Raw genomic sequence first — 22949 nt, 5'->3', positions numbered from 1 at the left:
CCAGATTTACTCCAAAAGTAAAAACTCTTCAACATTTTTCAGACTTCTAAACAGGAACAGGATTGCTTTGAAAAGAGAAGATGGTATTGTTAAAACTTGAGCCTTCCTGAGCAAACTGAAGTAACTTATCATTCTGTTAAGCCCTCGGGAATAATACTGACTGGCCTCCTACAAGGAAAGGGAGACACAGCACCCTTCAAAAACAGCCTTAAAATCATTACATCCTATTCACACACTTTTACAGCACGTGAAAGCTGTTTGCACTGTTACAACCAATCATGGATCCGGGAACAGTCTGAATATACTCTAGGATCTGGAACAGGAGCAGGCACAGAGGAAAAGAGAGTGAGTCTGGTTCAAAACAAGCAAACGTGCGACAGGTCTCAATATCGGGAGTAATTTTTCAATGAAGGCCACCAGAGAGGCGACAGAGGACATAGTATGTTTACCACTCTCCAGCTGCTGCTGACGATCCTCTAAACCCTGCTGCACAGATCGGTAGCGGCCCAGAAGGAGATCGAAGCTCTGCTGGACAAAATCTGGAGCAGAAGGCCTGGACTTCAGGGCTGAGCAGCTGGCACGCACCATTTCAATTTTGGGGTGGAGGCCAAGGAGATTTGTCAATTCCCGCTACGAAGAGAAAATGCGGTCGTATTACTCACTGAACATGAGCGTCCTCATATAGAGTTAATCGGAGCAGAATTAACCTAATGTTCACGACACAAGGAGCTTTTTAAATACAGGACTGGGCACAGAATCCTCTCACATGCCAGATGGTTGTCTCTTTACCTTCAAACTCAGCAAGGACTGCTGGGGAGATTCGGAAGGAGGAGCATGTGTTACCCACTCCTCCTTTGTCTTTATGGTCTTTTCGAGTGCATCGAGTTGCTTAAAGTAAGTGTTTATATCTTCCTGGAGCTGAGTCTTTCTTGCCAGATCTTCCAAACGCTGAGATACATTCTTCCATTCTGAGGACACCTTCTCCAGAATATGTTTTATATCTTCGGTCGGAAGACCTTCTACACGGACATGAAAAATAAGCAGACCCTTCACATATTATGACAAAACTTTCTTGGAATTTGTTATAAATATTCTAACATATTCAAAATAATGAGGTAATGTAATATACAATGATCATTCAAAAGTCCCTTTTAAAATAACAAAAAATACAGTTAATTATAATACAAAATAAATAAGTATACACTATGAGTTATAATGATGCAATAATAACGATGATGGTGCTAAAAATAACTGTTTGATTCCTTGACCAAAGTGACGGAGGAGGAGCTTGAAATATTGCTCCCAGAGCCGTGTGACTATCACAAAAGGAGCATCAGTAGAGCTTAGAATTTCAGCCACTGCTTTCCTACAGAAGGCGTGTGTGCATCCTTGGCATCCTAGCACTCTGCGAGCTTCTAGTCTACGCCCGGGAAATGAAATGAACTGACTGAACTCGTCTGGTGCCCTGACATCAGATGGTAGACCCTCTGTTACAGCTCAAGTCTTTGGAGACCAAACCGCAGTATCATAGGAAATGCAAATGACCGGCAAGAATCCCTGGTGCTGTAAGCAGCCTGGGCTGGGTAGGAGGAACCGTCAGCCAGCAGCCAGGCCCTCAGGCATCAACATGGTATCAGTGCAGCAGATTATCGACTAGGAACAGATCAGAAAAAAACCACCGTTCTATTGATTACTGATATCTTATAATTTCTTTTTAACTGGGAATATACCCCAGCAGTTTTATGTATTTGTTTGTTTGGTTGTTCAGTGATTTGTTTATGTACATTACATCTCTAGGACTTATTTCTCATACACGACTTTGCTTGTCTCACACTTTGGAGAGTTACAGAATGTTCACAGAAATAATCAAGTTATATATAACCACAGGTTTTATATAACTTCTGTCCCGTAATATAAAATACCATCAAACCACGTAAAAATACTATGAAATCTGCAAAAGCGTCTGTATCTCCTGAGGAGGGCGTGCAGATTGAGAAAACGGGCTTACTGTCTTTATTCTTTGAGTAGGAAGGAAATATAAACAATCATGCTCTGTAAATCTGTACCATCAAAACCCAGGGGAATGAGAGTGCAAAGAAAAAAAGGAAAGTACAACAAAAGTTCACCTATGATCCACCAATGATGCAATTTCACAATTTCTGTAACACACTGTACCACTGAAAATCAGAAATGCAAACATGACATAATTTGAATATATCACCCAGGTCACTTGCTGAAGTTCACTGTCCATTATGCAGGTAATAGAACATTAATTAGATGTAGGCAAAACATTCACACCACAGTCCAAATTCAATTATCCCTGTTAATTGGGGTCATAAACATAACAAATTAACAGTTTCCTGGCAAACTAATAGGAACAGAAACCTAGGCTGGGCTTCTGCCAGGTCATTCCTCTTCTAAGTGGACAAAAGAATAACATCAGCCACTTCATTTTCATGTCAGCAATTTATGTTAAACAAGAAAACCAAACTGATAAATACAATTGTTTGAGATGAAAAAGTATTGCTGCTCATCTAGAAAACAGGCAAGAGGTACTTCTCCAATTCCTTTTTGTATTTACTGACAGTATTTCCCGGTCCATTTACTGTGTCCCTTCAAACAAATTCTCAAAATTTAAATTTCCTTCCTCCAAGCTTGAGATAACATAGTTTGGACCAATATCAATATGGTATTTTTCGGACTATAAGATGCACCAGACCATAAGACGTACCTAGGTTTTAGAGGAGAAAAATAGGGGGAAAAAACCCACTCCACCGCGGCCCCCACCCCCAGCGAGCCAGGTAAGCCACATTCGGACTATAAGATGCACCCCCATTTTCCTCCCAAATTGGGGGGCAGGGGGAGTGCATCTCATAGTCTGAAAAATACAGTAATAACGAAAGCACAGTTTGCATTGTATACAAGGAAAACTGTATCTCGTTTTTTAAAATAATTGTTTTGCTCCCAGAGACCCAGAGTTATAACTTTTCTATCTCTACGAAACACACAGCTGCTAGATGACTAATCAAAGGCAAATCAATGGCCGATCATCTTACTAGTTACCTAAAAGTGTTGAAATATAACATATTCCTGTCACTTACTCTCAACTATCTGACGTTATACTTTTCAGTGATTGGACTGCTGAAATCAACAGAAACGTTTACAAAACATGGGACCATCAAGCTTATATACTTTGCCAGGAATAACGGGGGCCAATTCTCTTAAAGCCAAGTGCCCAACTACTCCATTATTTTTGTTGACAATCTCTAGGAACAAGATGAGTAAAACCAAAACAATCAGGTACAGCAGCAGTCAAATGAATCAGATTATTTCATTTTTACAACATTGTTACGCTATGCGAGATGTCACAAAACAATCCAAATGCATTAGCCAGAACAGTCCTCTCGAACTTCATCATGGGGGGGCTTTTGATGGAGTAGTTGGAGGAAACCAGTGACATGATTATTTGAACATCCGTTTTACTGAAGCATTTAATATACTTTTCTAACTGAATCAATCATTTATCTGCCTCCTTACCTAAGCGGACTGTGGCCCAATTACACCCTCTATGTTAATTACTGGTGTTCTAGGACTCACTTCAAATTTCTAGGGAGGAGAGGGGGGAATGAAAAGAATAACTCAATTGTGCTTTCATTTCTGTTCAACATTTCTGGTTTTACAGCAGCAGAATTATCAGCACTAACCACACGCAGAGAAGTAACATGCAATACTGTAAAACTGGAATAATGGATAATGTGGACAACAGTGGGGAGATTTTATTTTAATATTTGCATTCTCTCAGTAACAAAAAGCAAACACCCTTCAAAAAATGAGAAAATTAAGCCCAGAACATATAAAGCCAATTCAGGTCAATGCCCCCATTTCTCAGCTTCCAACCACATCCTAAAAAAATTTTACCAACAGATATTTTTTAAATAAATAGAACTTGGGTTCTGTAACGAATGCATTTCCAGCCCTACCAAAGCTTAAAAAAAGGCAATGCAAAGTGTAAAAGGTTTTTTATGAAATTAAACAAGCATACATTGGGTCACGAAAGTCACTGCTTTACTTCATATATCATATATTCCTTTACACGTCATGTCATATATTTTCCAAGACTGCACTTGATATTCTGCAAGTAGCTCTTTCCCATGAGCTCAATTTCCAGTGTATATATTTTATAGGATGTGCCTATTCGAGCTAATATTTTACCCAATAAAAGCTGTAGCACAGGAAGCAAAGACTAAGACACAAAACCCAAAAAGGACAGGCGACCCCAAGGTCTCCCATTTCCCAGTCCCCTGCCATTCCCGCTGTAACACACTACACCTCACCAGCGTCCCTCCTGGGCCACCTTCTCCACCATTCCGAGCACTCTAATTCTAGCACACTGACTAAGCACGGAAATGAGGGAAAATCACTAAGCAGACTCACGAAATTACCCCACATTCACACCAGATAAAGTCTGGTTCCTACGCTTCAATGTTGGTGCATAAGTGAAGAATCTACAATAGTAACTAACCTAAATTCAGCACACAATTTATTTTAATTATTGAAAGAATCAGCATACCGGGATAAAGTATAGTCTTTCTGTGTCTCTAGGTCTCCTCAAGTAAGTACTTAAAAGAGTAATCTCCATGTGGCATGCCCACACCCAGTAAGGAAGACACTTAGCTGGGGTACATGTTGAATAAAAATACTAATCTATTAAAGAAAGAAAGAAAAAGAAAGGAAGGGAAGGGGAGGAAGAGAGGAAGGAAGGAAAAAGGAGATGAAAGAAATTAAATTGTACTAACTATAATGGGTACATTTGCATAATTTCTAAATAAAGGACTTATACTGGACACATACATATTTGTGTGTACATGCGTGTGACCTCAGTATGCATACAAAATAAATCAACATATTTTGAAAATGCAGGGGGAAAATATCTCAGGTTTTTAAAAATGTGGTTCTTGCTCTGGCTGGTGCGGCTCAGTGGATCGTGTGCCAGCCTGCAAACCAAAGGGTTGCAGTTCCATTCCCAGTCAGGGCGCGTGCCCAGGTTGCGGGCCAGGTCCCCAGTTGGGGGCACGCCAGAGGCAACCACACATTGATGTTCCTCTTCTTCTCTTCCTACCTCCCTTCTCCTCTCTAAACATAAATAAAATTTTTTTTTAAATCTTTTAAAAGAAATCTTTTTAAGAAAATGTGGTTCTCTGGGTTGGGGGTGGGTGACGGATCCATTAGGGACACCAGGGAACTTTCCAGAGTGATGGAAATGTCCTATGTATCGACATGAGTGTGTAGGTTTGTGAAAACAGCACAGTTAAGTTTCATGTATTTCAATAAAAATAAATTTACTTAAACTGTAAAAAAGATCATCAGGGATAAAGAGTGAGTAGAGAGATAGATAATTAAGAATGGCAGAATATCATTAACTATTGAAGCTGGATAATTGGTACAAGGAGGTTCCTTATATTATCCTATTTATTTTGTATCTACTTACAATTTTTATAATAAAAACTCTAAAAATAAAAAGACTGAAAATTACATCTTTGAAGATTCTTGTCAAATTAACATTCCTTACTCTGCTTTGGGGTCTGAGGCTTTTGTCAGGGAAAGTTACAATAGAAACAGACCTCCAAAGCACTTACATCATGGATTAAGGAGTACAGCGGAGGAGAAATGTCTTTCAAAGCAAAGAAAGAATCATACACAAAATTACATAGCAAAAACATTCATCTTTATACTGCCCAGAGTCACTGTGTCTATTTCAAAAAGAAAAAAGAAAAGGTTTTTTAATTTTGGTAAAAATTTCAAATGCAAATAACATCATGCCCTGGCTGGTGTGGCTCAGTGGATTGAGCATGGGCCTGTGAACCGAAGGGTCACTAGTTCGATTCCCAATCAGGGCACATGCCTGGGTTGTGGGCCAGGTCCCCAGTTGGGGGGTGGGGGGCTCTTGAAAAACAACCACACATTGATCACACATTGATGTTTCTTTCCCGCTTTTTCTTCCTCCCTTCCCCTCTCTAAAAATAAATAAATCTTTTTTAAAAAATACAGGTAACATTAAATTTAACTATAAAGAAATACCTGTAGTAAATTAATATAGTATACTAAAAGTGATCAAAAAATTAAATAACCTTAATGAATTTACCTTAATGTAACTTCATCTCTCCAAAAATAAAAAAAATCCCCAATATATATATATATATATAACCCCAAAGGAAGGGATTTTAAAATCTTCTACACCAGTGTGAGTTGTTTTGCTGAGGTATCAGAGTTAGTGCCTTGATGCTACCTACCTAAAAGCAGAATAACTTTGCTTTTATCAGTTTGATATAATCAGCCTCAGCACACAATTTCATTTGAAAAAACACTGTGCTGACAAAAACGTTTCAGGAAACCACTTTTCTAGCAAAAAGAGTAAGAGTTATCAAAACATTTATATTTGATTTGTCAAACTATAAATCTTATTCAATGCCATCATCTAAAAACACATGTAAGAAAAAAGAAATCAAGCATCTCACCTTTTCCCATTTGCTCCAAAAGGATTTGTCCAGTTTGGTTTAATTCATCCAGTCTGGGGCTTCTTTCTGTCTTCTCCTTTTCCAATCCCTGGAAATAAAGTCTCAATGTAAGAATACTGCAAACTTTCTTTTCAACATAATAAGGATGCTATTTTAAGTTTTCATGTTTAAAGGCCCTCCCACACTCTCTTTAGGTGTTACAAAGTTTGCCTGAGAGAATACTACCACACAACACCATGCAATCCCAGGATGCTCTCCACAACACCAGAGATGATTCACCTTTAAAAGGTAAATTCAAACATTGACATAAAACTTTAGTTTCTTTTTAAGAAAAAAAAATTGTACACCAGAATTATGAGTTCCTATCAAGAGGAAATAACGGAAATTAGTGTTTTAGATCCAAGATATCTATCTATTCACATATGTAGCCTCCATAGAGGCCACACCATAAAATTAAGAATTTGAGTCCAGTGAGTTAACTGAATGTGCTATGACAGAGACCACAGAACAAAATTTAATCAACAAGAAAAGGAGATAAAAAGAATTTGAGCTCCAGTATTCTTTGTTGGTGTTATATCAAGTCTAGAGTTTATTGCAAACTTCAATCACAAGCATAAATTCTTATAAATAATTACAATACACTTTAGGATCCAAACTAAAGTGTTTTGTCCTTTCTGTTTTAAAAATGGCTTAATTTTAATATTCATGTTTCTGTAGTTTGACATTCTCAAGGTCCCGTTATCTTAGGGACAGGGGAAGACAAACGCCACAACTTCTAAGAAGAGGCTGAACAAAACCATGGGGACACACTCATACACACACGTGCGTGCACAGTCAGTATTGGAAATTTCTCCAATGCTCAATTCCCAAATGATACTTATCTATTAATTAACTACTCAAATTGTGTCCATGAGAACACAATCAAAACTTACAGGGAGCCCATGTTATTTCAACCAGACGACCCAGAGAAGAAGGGGGCCACTTCCAACTGGCACTACCCGTAAGCATGATCAAATACACTTAGCTATCCCGTTTTGATCTACACCAACTATAATATGGCTAAGTAACACGCCTATTTTTATAGTCAAAGGTCGATAAACAACAAGTCTACGAAATACCATTTCTTTTTGTTAAGTTGAGTACCGATGCAAAAAGTCACCATCAAACTAGAGAAAAACTATTATCTGCTTTGCACAAACTGATTTTTTTTAGACTTTTTATGGTGGTGGTGGGTTGGACTAGGAGTCTCCACACAGGTATTGCACTGGTTCAAACAAGGTATTCTTTTACTTGTTTGAACAACACCTTGTTTTAAGTAAATAAGGTATAGTTTACTCAAAAACAGATTAAGCTGATTTTTCCCCAATTTGCAAGAAAAAATAGAGATTAAAGCAATCACTAAATTTTCTCTATGTAACATTTTTTACAACCATTCAACATCTATTACTACTTACCTAAAACAACAAAATAAATTAACTTATTAAAGGAAAATATAGGAACTTCCAATCATGCCTTACATAAATAAACACACACAACTGTTATTTTTAACCCTTCAACAATTATAGTAACAATCTGTGTAAGTAAATTGTGCCTAGATCCTATGTAACTTAATATTTTGTGGCACTGATTCCATAAAGATCCCTGTAACTTCCAAATTCTCTGCCACTTTAATGCCTTGGAGAATTGGGTTGTAAAATGATCATTAATACCATCTACTGATTTTTCCGAATGGTGAGAAGTATACGAAATGATAGAACACAGCCCTCGGGTTATGAGAATGTAAGACAGGAAGTGCAAACAGTGGCAAATACTGTGGAGAGAGAAGGTCTGATGAGAACAGAAATCCATCCTTAGGATTTAGAAACCAACGATCACAGCTGACCTCCAAATGAGAGCAGTCACAATGGAAGGCTAAGGCAGAAATCAGTCTCAACTGCTCATCCAAATATGCGGAGTCAGCCAAGGTCTGACCCCAACCACCTCTCCAACCTTGACTCTATTACTTTTACACACACACACACACATCTGCAGGAAACAAAAGATCACAACACACTCACCCGCTTCCGCACCTCTGCTCAGGGGCACCCTGCCTGGTGTGACCTTCCAGCCAGTTCCAACACCCCCCTTCACTGCCAGCTCAGTGCCACCTGGCTCTCTGGACTCGTCCCCCATGTGGAACTGACTGCAGCTCCCTTTCAATTCCCATGGCACCCACCACTTTCCAACCAACATCAGTGATACACACATTTTTCAAACATTCTCCAAACCCCTCACTGACAATCTGCTGATGTAGGAGGCAATACGGACTAGCTCTGGATGCCCAAATAGTTCACGAAAGGATGTACCCAGACTTAATGAACACATAAATCACTATGATCTCCCATCACAATCTCAGCAATGCCTGCATGGGTACAAAGTAGCAGAGCTAAGCTCCCATTCAACTTGAATAGTATTTCTGTTTAAAAGTGGTGTCTCTTGTCTGAACAGAATAAACTAAAGAAATGTGAAATATAGTAAACCCCCTTATTCTCAAGGGATATGTCGCAAGACCCCCAGTAGATGCCTGAAGCCACAAACAGCACCAAACCCAACATACACTGTGTTTTCCTAAACACACATACCTATGATAAAGAAGGCCCAATAAGGGATTAACAAGAAACTAAGAATAAAAAAGAACATTTATAACAACATATTGTAATAAAAGTTATGTAAATGTGGGGTGTCGAGCTCTCTCTCAAAACACCTTACTGCATGTACTCACCTTTCCTCTTCAGCACATCTGAACGGCCACCATCACTGCCCTCGTGCTTTGGGGCCATTACAGGTAACATAAGCATCACTTGGGCACATGCACTGCCATAGCCTGACGGTCAAGCTGATCACCAAGACAGCTACTAAGGAACTAACGGGAGGGCAGCCTGGGCACTGAACAAAGGTAGGGTTCCTGTCCCAGGTGGGACGAAGCGAGACAGTGTGAGATGTCATCGTGCTGCTCAGCACGGCACACAATTTAAAACTTATGAACTGTTTATTTCTGGAACTCTCCAGCTAACATTCTTGGTCAGTGGCTGGTTGCAGATAACTGCGGATAAGGAGGTACAAGTGTAGTTTGTTGTATTCGGAAAGCAAAGCATCTTCTACACAAAGTCGTAAGTTATTGGGTACCAGGTTAAGATCTAATCAAGCTAAATACAGAAATGATATTTAGGTTACCTTAGGAAGTAAGTATTCCTCCCTACAATGAGGTTAAGTATTGCTTAACCTCATTGGTTAAGGAAGAAGGGAAAAAATTCCTCTTCCACACAGGGATCTGATACCAGCCAACTTCAATCAGTGCAAAATTTACTACAATATTCTAAACGCTACATTATTGCTACATTTATTTTACAGGAAGCTTTTGGATCCCATCACATCTTTATGCCAGAGTAAATCTATGCTGGTGAAATATTTTATTCACAAGTATACTGTTGTTTTATGTTTTACCTTCAACTTCTTTTTCATTTCTGAAGTCTCTTGCATCTTCTTGTATTCTTTTATCTCCGTGGCCTGAATGGCAGCCTTTGACTTTGAAATCCAGTCCAACAGCTCTGCACTCACAGCGTCAAACCTAATTTGAGATTCAGATGTTAACATTTGTCATTCATTTCCTTCTATTGTTTCCCTTGGCTCAAGAAAGAGAGCAACCAAAATACTTGTCCAGCATGTATAAAAAACGCTCCTTAAAAAAAAAAAAAAAAACAAAAAGGCAACCCTGAAACACAGAAGCCACACAAAATAAGATCATACTTTCACAACTGAAAGTATGAAAAGAGAAGAGATACTGTCATGTTAATAAGCAATTAAAGAAAATAAATTTTTCAATGTTGAAATTTTTTAAGAAATCACTTGTATTTTTATAAATTCATACAGATAATGAAAAACAGATTTAGTTAGATAATAACAGAAAAGAACAAGTAGAGACATTGCTAAAGTTAATGGCTTCTTTCATTCAACATGTTTCTGAGTTGAGCCCCCTCTATACCAGGCTCTGTCCAGCCCTCGATATGAAGAAGGTGAATGAGGCCATCCCAGCCCTCAGGGAGCCTCCCGTCTACTAAGAACAATGGAGACTCAGTGCAGTAACAGAAAGAATTTGACAGGTGCCAATTCCAGGAATCACAGGATAGCTCCTAGGCCAATCCGGGTGGGATGGCTTCCTGGAGTAGAGAGGCATTAAGCCAGGAGTTTCCCTGGCAAAGGGAAAGCAAAGACAGGGAAGACCACACTTTGCAAACCACAAGTAGTTAGGTGTGGCTGGAACAATGACTACTAAGCAGGGAGGGACACCAACCAGTTACTGGGAGGCCCTGCAGTGTAGATGGAGTTGGATTTAAACAAAGGGCCACTGAGAGCCAGTGAAGAGTTGCAGGGGTGTCAAACTCATTTTCACTGGGGGCCACACCAGCCTCGTGGTTGCCTTCAAAGGGCCAAATGTAACTTTAGGACTGTATAAATGTAACTACTCCTTAACTAGGAGCAAGGAGCTGGGCACTGCCGCCAGGTAGAAACAAGGGCCGGGCCAGATAAAACAAGGTGGAGGGCGGGATTCGGCCTCAGGCCTTGCGTTTGCCACCTGTGGTTTAAAGTAGGACTGCAGTGATGCTGTTTCCTGTTCGTGTGCACGAGAAGAAAGCACAAGGCAGCCACAACCAGGGAAAAGGCTGCGGTGGTAACAGGACCCAAAACAAAATGAAGACAGCGGGAAAGAAGTGGACGGACTTGAGAGGTGGTGGGAAGGAAAGTCAAGCCACAGGCAAGAGGAATGAGAGGAGACCCATTCACGGCCTGCTGGCCACAAAGTAACACACCAGGCCCTTTTCTAAGTGTTTCCTGCATATTCCTAACTCCAGGCGTCCTCACAACAGCCCTGTGAAGTCTACACTACTCTTGCCCCTTTTGATGATGAAGGAGCTGAGCTCCCGGAGGTGTGAGATAACTGACCTAGGCCACGAGGTTAATGGCTGGCAGGGCTGGGGCTCCGCCTGGGGCTGGCTGTCCTCTCTATCAGTACTCTATCCACAGGGCTTCCCAAAGCAGCGTCTGGATACTTTTAGGTGCTTTAAGGTGAACACGGTTGTTGTTGCAGATTTTTTGGGAAACTTCACTTCAGGTGTTTCTAGTGAATTATGAATACCTGTTTTTTCATCAAGGTAAATTTTTTTTGTCAGTTGTACGAGGTTTTGTGACATTGCAGGTACATAAGCAGGGGTCAGTGTGTCACTCAAAACACGCCCCACACCTCCTGTCACCTTACCAGCAGGTTTCTATTTGCGCTTTCAGAGGACAGGAGCACCACCCAAGGAGCCCACATTGAAAATGACCTTGGACACTTAGTCTATTTCTGCCCTCAATGCAAACAAGAGTGACTTTCAAGGATGTTGATGATCTCAGGTCACTTTAACAGGGATCCAGATTCTAGGAAATGGCTGTCCCTCTGGTGGTAAGACAGCCACCAGCAGCACCATGGGAAGAGAAGGGGAAATAAATCCCCATTTCTGAAGCATGTGTTACTACCAGCTGTGCTAAGCAGTTATTTAAGGCTCTTATGTGCTCGAACGGCACATTTTAAGATAAGTTAATAGTGGTTTCTAAGGGTCTGGAAACCTTTCACACTAGGAATGGTAGGGATTCCCTGGACTTTAGGTCAATGAACGGAAACTGGAATCTGAAACCTGTCCTGCAGAGGTACCATGTGAAGAGGGGTGGCGTGATTCTATCTTGCCCCAGAAGGCAGAACTAGCTAGCACGTGTGTGTAGACTGAAATGTTGTCTGGGCAACATTTCCAACAATGAGATTTCACTGCCTTCTATTATAATGAACTGGACATATTCAAGCCTCTCTTTGTCCAGGAATTAAGTGAAGGAATTTCTGCATCAATCAACTGGTGACCCAGAAGACTTGTCCTCACAGCTGGTTGCCCACCCAACCTACACCTCTCCCTGCCCACCCCTCTTCCTTGCCTGCCATCCGAGTCCCCCAGAACACGACTACAGAGTCTGAAAAGGCAGGGCGGCTTCAGCCTCCCATACACCCAGGGCACAGACAAGGGACTGAGCCCTGACCGATGAGACTGGGGGAAGTGAGCCAACGTCTTCCAGGAAACATATTTCTCCCTGATTAAAAAAAAAGAAAGAAAGAAAAGAAAAATAAGGAAAGAAAAACTGCCCTTACTGCCCATAAAGCAGGTTACGCAAGGATGTTATGCCCAGTGCTGCACCCGCACTTTGGGGGCCGTGGGAAATCATGCCCCGCTGAGGAAGGCAGAGACAAAGGGGCAGGATGCTGAAGGACCACCCCGATAAAACTGCCCTACCTCACTTCCTGCACCATGAGATAATCAGTGAGCTCATTAAGTCACTTGGGGCACAGTCTTCTGTTTCTTGAAACAGAATATGCCTAAACACAAGATGGCATGTTCAAGATCCTGTAGTTATGCACTGCAATTCTGTGTTTTATAATGAGAAATATATATTTGGTCTTAGACTCATTTCTGGTTCAGAGCTCCTTAATCCCTTTCAATTTCCTAAGTGATGAGAGCAACCAAGTTATCATTTTTATGTGAATGAGGTGACTTTGAGACGCCACCTAAGGATGGGAGCTGGTTGCCAGGAGACCCAACCTTGAGATCAGAGGTTGGAACTTTCAGTCCTGCCCCCAACCCTGACCTCTGGGGAGGGGAGAGGGACTGGGAGTTGAATCAGTCACCAATGACCAAAGATTTTGTCAGCCATGCCTAGGTAATGAAGCTTCCAGAACAACCCAAAAGGACAGGATCCAGAGAGCTTCCAGATTGGTGAGCAGGTGGAGGGGCTGGTGGAGTGGCCTCCTGGAGAGGGCGTGGAGGCTAAGTGCTCTCTCCCTGGCCCTGTGCATCTCTTCCACCTGGAGGCTCCTGGGTTATACCCTTTAATAATAAACCAGTGATCCAGTAAGTAAAATGTTTCTCTGAGTTCTGTGAGCCACTCTAGAAAATTAATCACACCCAAAGAGGTCTTGGGAACAGCCAATTTATAGCCAGTGGGTTAGAAGCACAAGTAACAGTTTGTAGGAGTGAACCCTTAACCTATGGAATGTGATGCTGTGTCCCAGGGGATACCGTCACAATTGAGGTGAACCGTAGGATACCCAGCTGGTGTTCCATAAATTACTAGTTGGTGTGGAGAAGCTCCTTACCCCCCCTCCACCTACACTGGAATCGGTACCAAAGTCTATATATACACCCTAGTTTTTTACAACCTTCTCTGCTTCCAAATGCACAAAGTCAGCACTGGAGAGACACACTGCCAGATAAACCTTGCAGAATATAAACACTCAGGAAATGAAAGGTCTATGACAATATTAACATCAAAAGCATCTCTGTCTTCTGCCTTGGCTCCAAAAGTAACAGTTCCACAGAGGCACACTGGTCCTGCAAGAAGATGCTATTAGGAGACCACACAGCCCTACCATCAAAATGAAAATCATCTGGTAAAATTGGAGACATGCTTTGCCTGACAAAAGCCAAATTGGGGAAATCATATCATTTTATTCAGGCAAAACTAATTGCCCATTTACCCAAGCACTGGGATTCTACTGTAAAAAGGAGAGAATAATCACATTACTCAAGGGCTGTTCGGAAGGTTAGCTGCTATTGTGCATGTGAGGTACGGTGCCTGCGACAGTGTATGGCTTAACAGAGTAGCTGACATTAGTAAAAGCTCAATGTGTGCCAGGCGTGATTATTCCTCTTATAAAGATCCCAAGTTTATTTTGAATCAGTAAAATGAAAAGGTATTTTCTGCCAAAGATGAATCCTCAAGCCAAACACAAAAATCTGTTAATGAATCTAGAAAAAGGAATTAACAAAGGAAGAAAGAGAATATGAAAAGAGAATGGAGGCTGAAAAATGAAGAAAAAAAGACTAATTACTCCCCTGAATTTAGTGTTTCTTAACTGCGAGAACAAAACGGAGAGTCACAGACAACAAGGAGATCTATCTAAAGCAATATTGTCAGAATCATGATAGTAAAAGAAACAGATAGTAAAAGAACAGATGAGGAATCGTGGACGATCATATCCTCCCAAGGAAGGAAAAAGGATTCCAGCACCCGCTTCTGGTTGAACACATGTAACAGGCGCCATCCGAGACAAGGTGGATGCTTAGGCAGTGGGAAGCAGAATATTAGAAGAGTCAGGGACAGGGCGTGGTTCAGTAGTTGAATTTCCATAACAATAACTATGTCTAACTTTGCATATGATTAGTGATTCGATCAAACTCAGAACCGAGTACAAAAATACATTGTGTGCGGTATTGGGTTTGGAAAATTTCTCTGTCTATTCTCACTTTTTCTTAGCTTCCATGTCCATGGGGATCTGTCTCTTCTTTGGAGGCGGAGGAGGAGGCAGTTCTTGCTTAGACCTTTTCGCGGTCACTTGTTCTCTTATGTGCACAGTCTCCAAAAGATCCTTCTGAGGAATCTGGGACATCCCCAGCTTTCCTACAGCCTGCGTCACCTGAAATAAAATCACCCGAAGTTTTAACATTTTCTTATAGCTGTATTGAGATTTAGTGCATGTGTCAGAAAATTCTTCCTTCAACCATATACAATTCAATGGTTATTAGCGTATTCACAGAGCTATGCAGGCATGTCCACTTTCTGATTCCAGAACAATTTTCTCATGTCAGAAAGAACAGCTGTACCCATTAACAGTCACTTCCCATCCTCCTCTCCACCTTGGCTCCTGGCAATGACTAATTTACCTTCTGTCTCTATGAATTTGGCTATTCTGGACAGTTCCTACAGACAGAATCACGGTGCCTACAATCTTGTTACTGGCGCCTTTTACTTGCATAATGTTTTCAAGGTTCATCCATGTCATAGCAGGTGTCAGTACTTCCTTTTTTATCACCAAAAAAATTCCGCTGTATGGATATACCACCTTTTGTTTCTCCATCCATCAATGGGCATTTGAGCTGTTTCGCTTCTTGTCTATTATGAATAATGCTGCTATGAACATGCATGCTCACCAAAGTTTCCTTTTTGATCAATGCGCTAAAATATTTTTAAATGAATAAGGTTTAAAGATCATTTAATGGATTCACATTTGTTACCAGTCACCAAGGGTTACATGACTACATATTAATCAGTTTTGGTTTTGAAGGTCTATTAAAATTCACTTTAGAAAACTAAAGATCATCATATGTCAATTCTTCAAGTTTATAGTAAACCAGGAATAAGGAACCAACGCTTTTATTTCATAAAAACTAAAACTAACCTGAACATTTAATTTCTATTCAATGGCTCAACACACTGTTGAAAGCAAAAGGTACCTGGTTGGAGGAATCTTCTAGTCTCTGAACAAGAGAATCCCATCTCTGAGTCAGTTCCTCGGAGTCACTGCTGATCTTCTTGAATGCCTTAGGGTTATCAAGTAACTGGCCCACATCCTGGCCAATCTCACTCAGCTGGTCCAGCACTTGACGCTTCATTTCCATGTCTTCCTTCAAAATCTAGTATTTCAGATATGTGTTAGATGACTCCCTTTTAATAGGACTTTATCTTCCATTCCCCAGTCAGGAAATGTAAACATGTATATTTTACAGTAAAATGTGCCCTTGCAATTCTCTAATGCTGAAACATAAGACTCCTGGTTCTAGATCATTCCATGGCAGCATTTCATCGCTATAAAACACTAACATATCATAGGCTTACAAGACAGATGCTGACAAAAGCATTACTCACAGCCAGTCGCCGAACACTGACACTTAGTTCCTTTTGGTCTCGGAAGTTGCTCGTCTGGACTTTATTTAAAGCCTCTTCTTTTTCGGTCAGCCAAGCTTTCAACAAACACTGCAAATAATCACAAAAGTTAGAAATATGTTTGGGAATCATTTGGGAAGTCGATTCATTCCAGTTTCCAAATCTCTAACGTTTCTATCATTAGAGGCTTCACCCTTATCTTCGATAAGAAGGACTTCAAACACCTGAGCGTGAGGCATGAATGATACATCTCTTAAAAAGAGAAAATATATCTCTTTTTAAGACATCATTTCTCAGATTTGCAACAGATCAACCTGAAGTTAGCCCCACACCTGAATAGGTAAACCTAATTCTCAGGAAGGTAGGTAAATCTAAAAGGCTATTCAAGTCTCCAAAAAGAATCCCATTATAACACTCGGGAAGCAGAAGGAATCTCAGACATTGTACTGTCTCAGCTCCTCATTTTAAGGAGGAAGGAGAGAGAAGCCAAGTTATATGTCCAAGATCTCTTGGCTAGTTCGCAGAAGAGCCAGATCAAAGACCGACACTCCAAAGCTAATGGTTTTTCCACAGCATCATGCAGGAAAACCACACTAATGCTCCAGGTTCAATAGCAATTATGGTTAGGGGAGAAAGTCTGAGGATAGTCCAAGGCCAGTACAAAGATATTCAAACTTCATTGGCCAACAATGTATGTTTTTGTAGGCAGAAGTAGAGAGAGAAACTTGAAGCAGGGTTGGAAAACAACAGGCTACATTGAGGTAATTCTTCCCGAAATGAGTGTCGACCACAGAAACCCTTTTCTATAGAATGGAAGCTGGGGGATCTTGGTTCTTGTTTGCCATGGAATCAGTTCTTTCTCTAACTGTTTTTTATCAGTGAATTTAATGACTATCCCCCCCCCCCTGCAGCCCACCAGCACACCCACGAGATGAAGACTAGCAACATGAGAGACAAATGTGGGTCCTGTCCTTGGTGTGGTAAGGGCAGTAAGACATGCACAGGAATCTCCGGCACACGATACAAAGTGCGGCCACCACGCACGAGGTTACTTCCAGTTTAGAGACAGGGGGAGCGGGAGGAGGTTTGTAGATGACTTCGTGGTTCTGGATGGCTGAAGAGAATTTAAAAATAAAACACTCTAAAGGCATTCCATGGCAAATCCTTAAACAAGAACACAAAGGCTAGAAACAAATGAAATACATTCAGTCTTTCAAATGACAAAAACGAAAACCAGGACAAATCTACACGGTGCCAGGCACTGGGATAGGCAGGGAAAAGAACCAGCTCTGTTCCTGTGGCATGGGTAGCCTGGGAACCAAACCGGGAATTCAGGGTTCCGGTACTGGGTACATGAAAGTAGAGAGGGAAAATCGAGATTGGAAAGGTAAGCAGGAGTCCCTTCCAGAATACCCTCCATGCCACACATAAATTGGCCTATGCTACAGGAGGTTGGAACTGATTTTCAGAGTCTGTTTTGACTCTTAAAAGCCTCTGCAACTGCGTGCACAATAACCCCTTGAAAGACTTTCTAATTCAGATACAGGTGATTGGGCCTCACTCCCTGCAACATCAAATTGTCTCTATGCTGAGTCCCTCACGTTGGCGTCAGTTCTCCATTTTCATAGATTCTTCCTTCCGTATCACTAGCAGAAAGCCATTCAAAGGTGAGTGTTAAACTTAAAATATTGGCCAAAATACTACTTCCCCCCTACTTTTAAATATTTTTATTTACCAAAGTAAAATTCTTTCCAAATTTTAAATTATTTTGCTCAGCAGAAGAGTAACACGATGGTCTTCTCTGGCAATCACCGTCTCCTACTGTCATTGTTAAGGTAAAATTGTGCCTGTTTGCTATTACGCTGTGGCATAATTACAAGGGTCTAAGTAACTGTAAGTATTTGTAAAGTGAATTGTAAATGTTTCAGGAATCAGAATCGGGGCCATTGTGTGATTCTTAATAGGAAGACGGTGACCGGTGACTGGGGACAGGGAGTAGTGATGAACAATTTATAATGGGACGGATTTTGCACCCCACTTTTTAAGATGTTATGTCTGTGCCATATTTGGTAAACCACAAAACATCCTACATTCCTTTTTATCACCTGAAAATAATGTAGTTTCTTTTCGTGGGTGGAAATGAAATGCATTTTAAAAGCATCCAAATGGACATCCAAGTGCATTTAAAAGCATCCAAATGGACACCAAATGCACAGTGGGAATGGAGTATCTGCTTATTTTCTAAACCACAAGAATTTGGTGTTTTCAGAGAGAAGTTTTGTTTATTTGCATTCTGTTTTGATGGTTGCTTTTTTGGAAGAATGGAGGTGGGCAAAGGGCCACCCCTCCAACTGAAAACTTAAGGTGACATATTTGCGCTACAGGTTCATTTACTACAGCAATCCTTAGTGGGAAAAATACACTATTAACAAAATGTTAAATCAATCGTTCTGCTAAATAATGTTTTCTAGTTAATTTCAGTAGTTATTCTGTTTAAAAATCAATTAAAATTCTTGTGACTTACAGGTCCCAAAGTATTGTGTGTATTCATTTCGTCATTATTTATTGAGCGTAAGCTCTATATGCTAGGCACCATGCGGATACCCGTTCAAACACATTACCCACCACAAATGCAATGAAATTATGATGTGGAGCAAACCCTGAAAGTAGCATAACTAAACACTAACATTCTGAATAGTAAACACAGCTGTGACAATGGAGCCATATAACACAATCTCTATGAAAAATCTTCATGCAAAATGGATACAAATCTGACTTGAAACATAACGAATAATTATTTGTAAATGTCCCTGTAGAAGACAAGTAAAGAAGACTTTGATCTAATGCCACAATTAAAGATAAGTTACCTTCCACCACCTACCATGACCATTCTGGGCGACAGTTCCGTACCTGTTCTTCCAATAACTCCTGCCACAGCATGTTGACCTCCTGTAACCTGCTCCAGCGCTCCTCGGTCCATCGGCACACGGCTGTCCAGCGCTCCCCAAGTTTCTAGTAAAGGGGGAACCACCCTTTGTCAACCGAGCCTTACGGGAAGTTATCACAATCCTGAAACAAATTCTTGACATCTGTTGTTTTCTATTACGGAGTAGCAATGTATTAAAAATATATTTTTTATAAAAGTTGCTTTAAAATAATATAAATGAGTCCTATAATTGTAGAGATGAGAAAAATTAATTTCCATAGGAAGTAACTGATCATTTCACATTACACAGCTGAAAGGTAGTACAACCCGAACTCTATCCTGTAATTTTCAGCGCCAAATTCCTGCTCTTTCCATTTTATGGTTTTTATTTGAGAATTTAACATTTTTATTTTTTATTTAATCTTTATTGTATTTTTTATCACCAGTTAGTCCCCTTATACCTCCTTCCCCCCAGCAATCACGACACTGTTTTCCATGTCCTTGAGTCATTTTTCCTGAGAATGTAACATTTTTATATACATCTTGAAAATAGAGCAAACATCTACTTTTTGGGCTTCAATTTGTTTCAGGCTATAATTATCTTTAAAAGAAAATTCAGTGCATCAATAATTTCTTAACCATCTTTTATATGACAAGAAAATTTCCATCTGTAGTACAAAAATTATGAAAATTTAACCTTATAAAAACTATGTGTTGAATGAGAGAATTCCTATTAAATATACTTAATTGATTTTTTCTATATACATTGCAACAGAATATTTAGATGTATTGGCAATACTAAATAAATAAACTTGATTGCTTTTTTTAAAAAATCATTTTTCATGATGACTTTCTCAACAAATTATTTTATTACCATTTTATAAATAATGATTAACAAATACTCAGTTTTATTTGTACATTACTTACATATGAACAGGAATTATTTAATTCATGTTATCTTATTTTGATATTCAATACCACAGAAAGCTTTGCACAGTGCAAAGGGCGGGAAACCGAGAGCCGGAGGCAGGTCTCAGCAGGACAACTTATTTAACTCTCACAGGCATCACGTCCCCTCCCTGCACTTCAGTGACTTCTCTGTGGACTAAGCCAGACAGGGACGCCTACCTCTCAGGTCACTGTAATAACTAAGGGCTTCTGCACCAAAGTCTCAGAACTACTGGCCAACTTTAAATGATGATACAAAAGAGAAAGGATTCCATGTGATAAAATTATAGCCTGAAAGGTTCCGAAAATCATAAACTGGCAGCAACATCATAAGACATAATGCCAGTATATTCCAACGAAATACCAATAAATCTCTTTATAAAGACTTAACACTATAACCTTTGTGCAAAAGGAAGCAATTTGTTAGGGTTCCCAAAACTGCTGTTGGAATTCACACACTGATCCACCAAATAAACAGGGATATTAAATCCTAAACAGCTGAAATTCTCAAACTTTAACATGCATGGGACACTCTTTAAAAGTACACATCCCTGAGCCCCATTCCCAAGAATTCAGGTCTGCATGGAGGCCAGGAATCCACATTTTAACAAATTCCTCAAGTGATTGTGAGTAAGAAGCCTGTGGACCACGTTTCCCAGTCTCGTCACTACTACACAAAAGGAAGCGATGACCTCAAACTGCTCTGCCCACTCACCCCAAGGACTGATGCAAAGGAATGATGCCGAGGTGGTCCTGTAACCCACAGGCTGTGGCACCCAACTGGGGGGTACGACCTAAAGGAGGTTCTTCTACTCTTCTAAATAAACAGTGAGATGGGATATAGAGTAAGGGCAACATGTAGTTGGGTCTCAGGTCTCCTGGGACTACCCTTCTTCTCAGGGCCCTTACCTGTAACTGATCTTCTAGAACCGCCGTGGTGCTCTCCCCACTGCTTTCGTCCACAATCACCACCATGTGAGTTAATGAATTTACCTTCACCTGTTCAGCCTCAAGATCGTTTTGCAAACTCTAAAGAAAAAATCAAGATGTACATTATTTCTACTCCTTCGCATTGACCTATTTAAAAGTCCACTAGGTTGTCAATAGCAATTAAGGATCTTTAATGAAGCATCATGTTTAAATTTCCAATCATTACCTTAAGTGTTCTCTACTAATGAAACAGGCCCGTTATATATCTTTATGTTTCATTATGAACCAAAGCAGTTTGAAAATGCTATGTCATAACAGATTGCAAATGGGATGTCATTACTGTTATTCCAAATTCTGGGGGGGAAAAATAACGTAGCATAAGTGAGTCGAATGTCTTACACTAGGAATTGAGATAAGAATGTAGGATTGATAAATCAAAACAAGTCCTGAATTTAACTCCACAAGGTCATTTTCTCTAGGGCAGCGTGGCTTAAAGTGAGAGGTAAGTGGATGCTATTTGATAGTCAGAAGCTATTCTGATTAACCACCCAGGAAAGCCACTGAGGATGTACAGATGACTTCCATTGTCACCTCTTCAACAGGAAGACCACGGCAGGTGCTAAGACATACGTATACAGGTAGGTTGTTTCAACACTACCAAGAATGTTGTCAAATGCCTCTTGAGTTGTGTTTAAAGTATCACTAAAGCTTTATTTATCAATTATCCAGATACTTCAATGAAAAATCAGATTATTCAAATACCTTGCCAAGAAACTATTTGTTTTACCTTTCCCTGACTATGAAAAGGAATCTCCTGAAGTTGTGAGCAAGGTAACATATCTACCAAATTTCGATTCTTCACCCAGTGCCCAGTACTTTCCTAGGTCAGAGAAGAAGCACCAGCTTTCCTTACAGGACTAGGCTCAGATAAATCTGAGGGTTTGCTTCTCTACCCACACATGGTATCAACACCCACACACCAGGGCTCTTAACCACTTAGAGGTCCAAAACAGCACTTGAGAGTCTCATGAAAGCTACGTACTTTCCTAAGAAAACTATCCACATCCAAATGAAGTTTCACCTGTGCACTCATCCCAGAAAAGCCACACCCCCAGGAACTGCACCCTCTAAGCTGCTGAATAACAGAGGACACTGAAGAAGTGTCCCACCTCTGCACTAATGACAGAAGCCCCAGAGAACGCTAAGTGCTGCTTTTTCATATTTGATAAAGGTATAAAAGAAATATGAGCCAGATTTACTTTGTGATCTTCCAGCAGCTTTTGTAGGGATTTTAAATCATCCTCCAGGGGGCAAGTTTCCATCTTCTGAATGCGTTCTTCCGTGAGTGTTAACCAGGCAGAGAGCTGCTGCAGCTGCTGCTTCTGCAATTCCATCAGCACGTCATGCAGCCTGTCCAGAGAGGGACCCAGCGTTATTCCCACTTGCTTTTCCTCGTTGTAAAGGCAAGTGTGCACTCTAGGCAGCACAGAAATGGGGCAAGGAAATGCACTCCTGTCCAACCATTTAATGCAGCGCTGAGTCTTTAAATATAGAAACAAGCAAAACAGAAACTTTCATCTTCTTCCTAAATGGAATCCATTAAATGCAGTAAAGAATGCAAATAACAGCACCCACCATCCATATCAGAATCATTGTTTCTTCAATCAGGAATTCCTGCGTATTAAGTAGGTGAAAATTGCAGTGGATTGCAGTTTGCTCCTTAATACACAAAGCAGGAAATCAAATGAACCGTGGGGTGGCAGGGGAGGGAAAGGGACTTTTTATAAATGTTACAAAACTGAATTGTAGATAAATACTACACAATCCTGTCTTCCTATTGAGTTCACGGT

General features: G+C 40.4%; 1 protein-coding gene across 8 annotated transcripts in view; it reads right to left on the bottom strand.

Annotated features, from left to right (window-relative positions):
- Positions 1-22949, bottom strand: part of UTRN (utrophin) — a 448258-nt gene that overhangs the window by 307520 nt on the left and 117789 nt on the right. For all 8 annotated transcript variants that reach the window (XM_053914383.2, XM_024551943.4, XM_053914384.2 and 5 more), the window contains 10 exons: positions 22359-22509; positions 21079-21198; positions 19206-19307; positions 16278-16385; positions 15866-16045; positions 14879-15048; positions 9999-10122; positions 6516-6603; positions 790-1019; positions 450-630 (listed from right to left, as the gene is read on the bottom strand). In XM_053914383.2, coding sequence (XP_053770358.1) covers positions 450-630; positions 790-1019; positions 6516-6603; positions 9999-10122; positions 14879-15048; positions 15866-16045; positions 16278-16385; positions 19206-19307; positions 21079-21198; positions 22359-22509 — 1454 coding nt within the window. The remainder of the gene's footprint in view (positions 1-449; positions 631-789; positions 1020-6515; positions 6604-9998; positions 10123-14878; positions 15049-15865; positions 16046-16277; positions 16386-19205; positions 19308-21078; positions 21199-22358; positions 22510-22949) is intronic.

This window comes from Desmodus rotundus, chromosome 11 (genome assembly GCF_022682495.2).
Source record: "Desmodus rotundus isolate HL8 chromosome 11, HLdesRot8A.1, whole genome shotgun sequence".
Classification (NCBI taxonomy): domain Eukaryota; kingdom Metazoa; phylum Chordata; class Mammalia; order Chiroptera; family Phyllostomidae; genus Desmodus; species Desmodus rotundus.
Note: the sequence above shows the minus strand (reverse complement) of the source record. Positions and strands in the feature narration are given on the sequence as shown.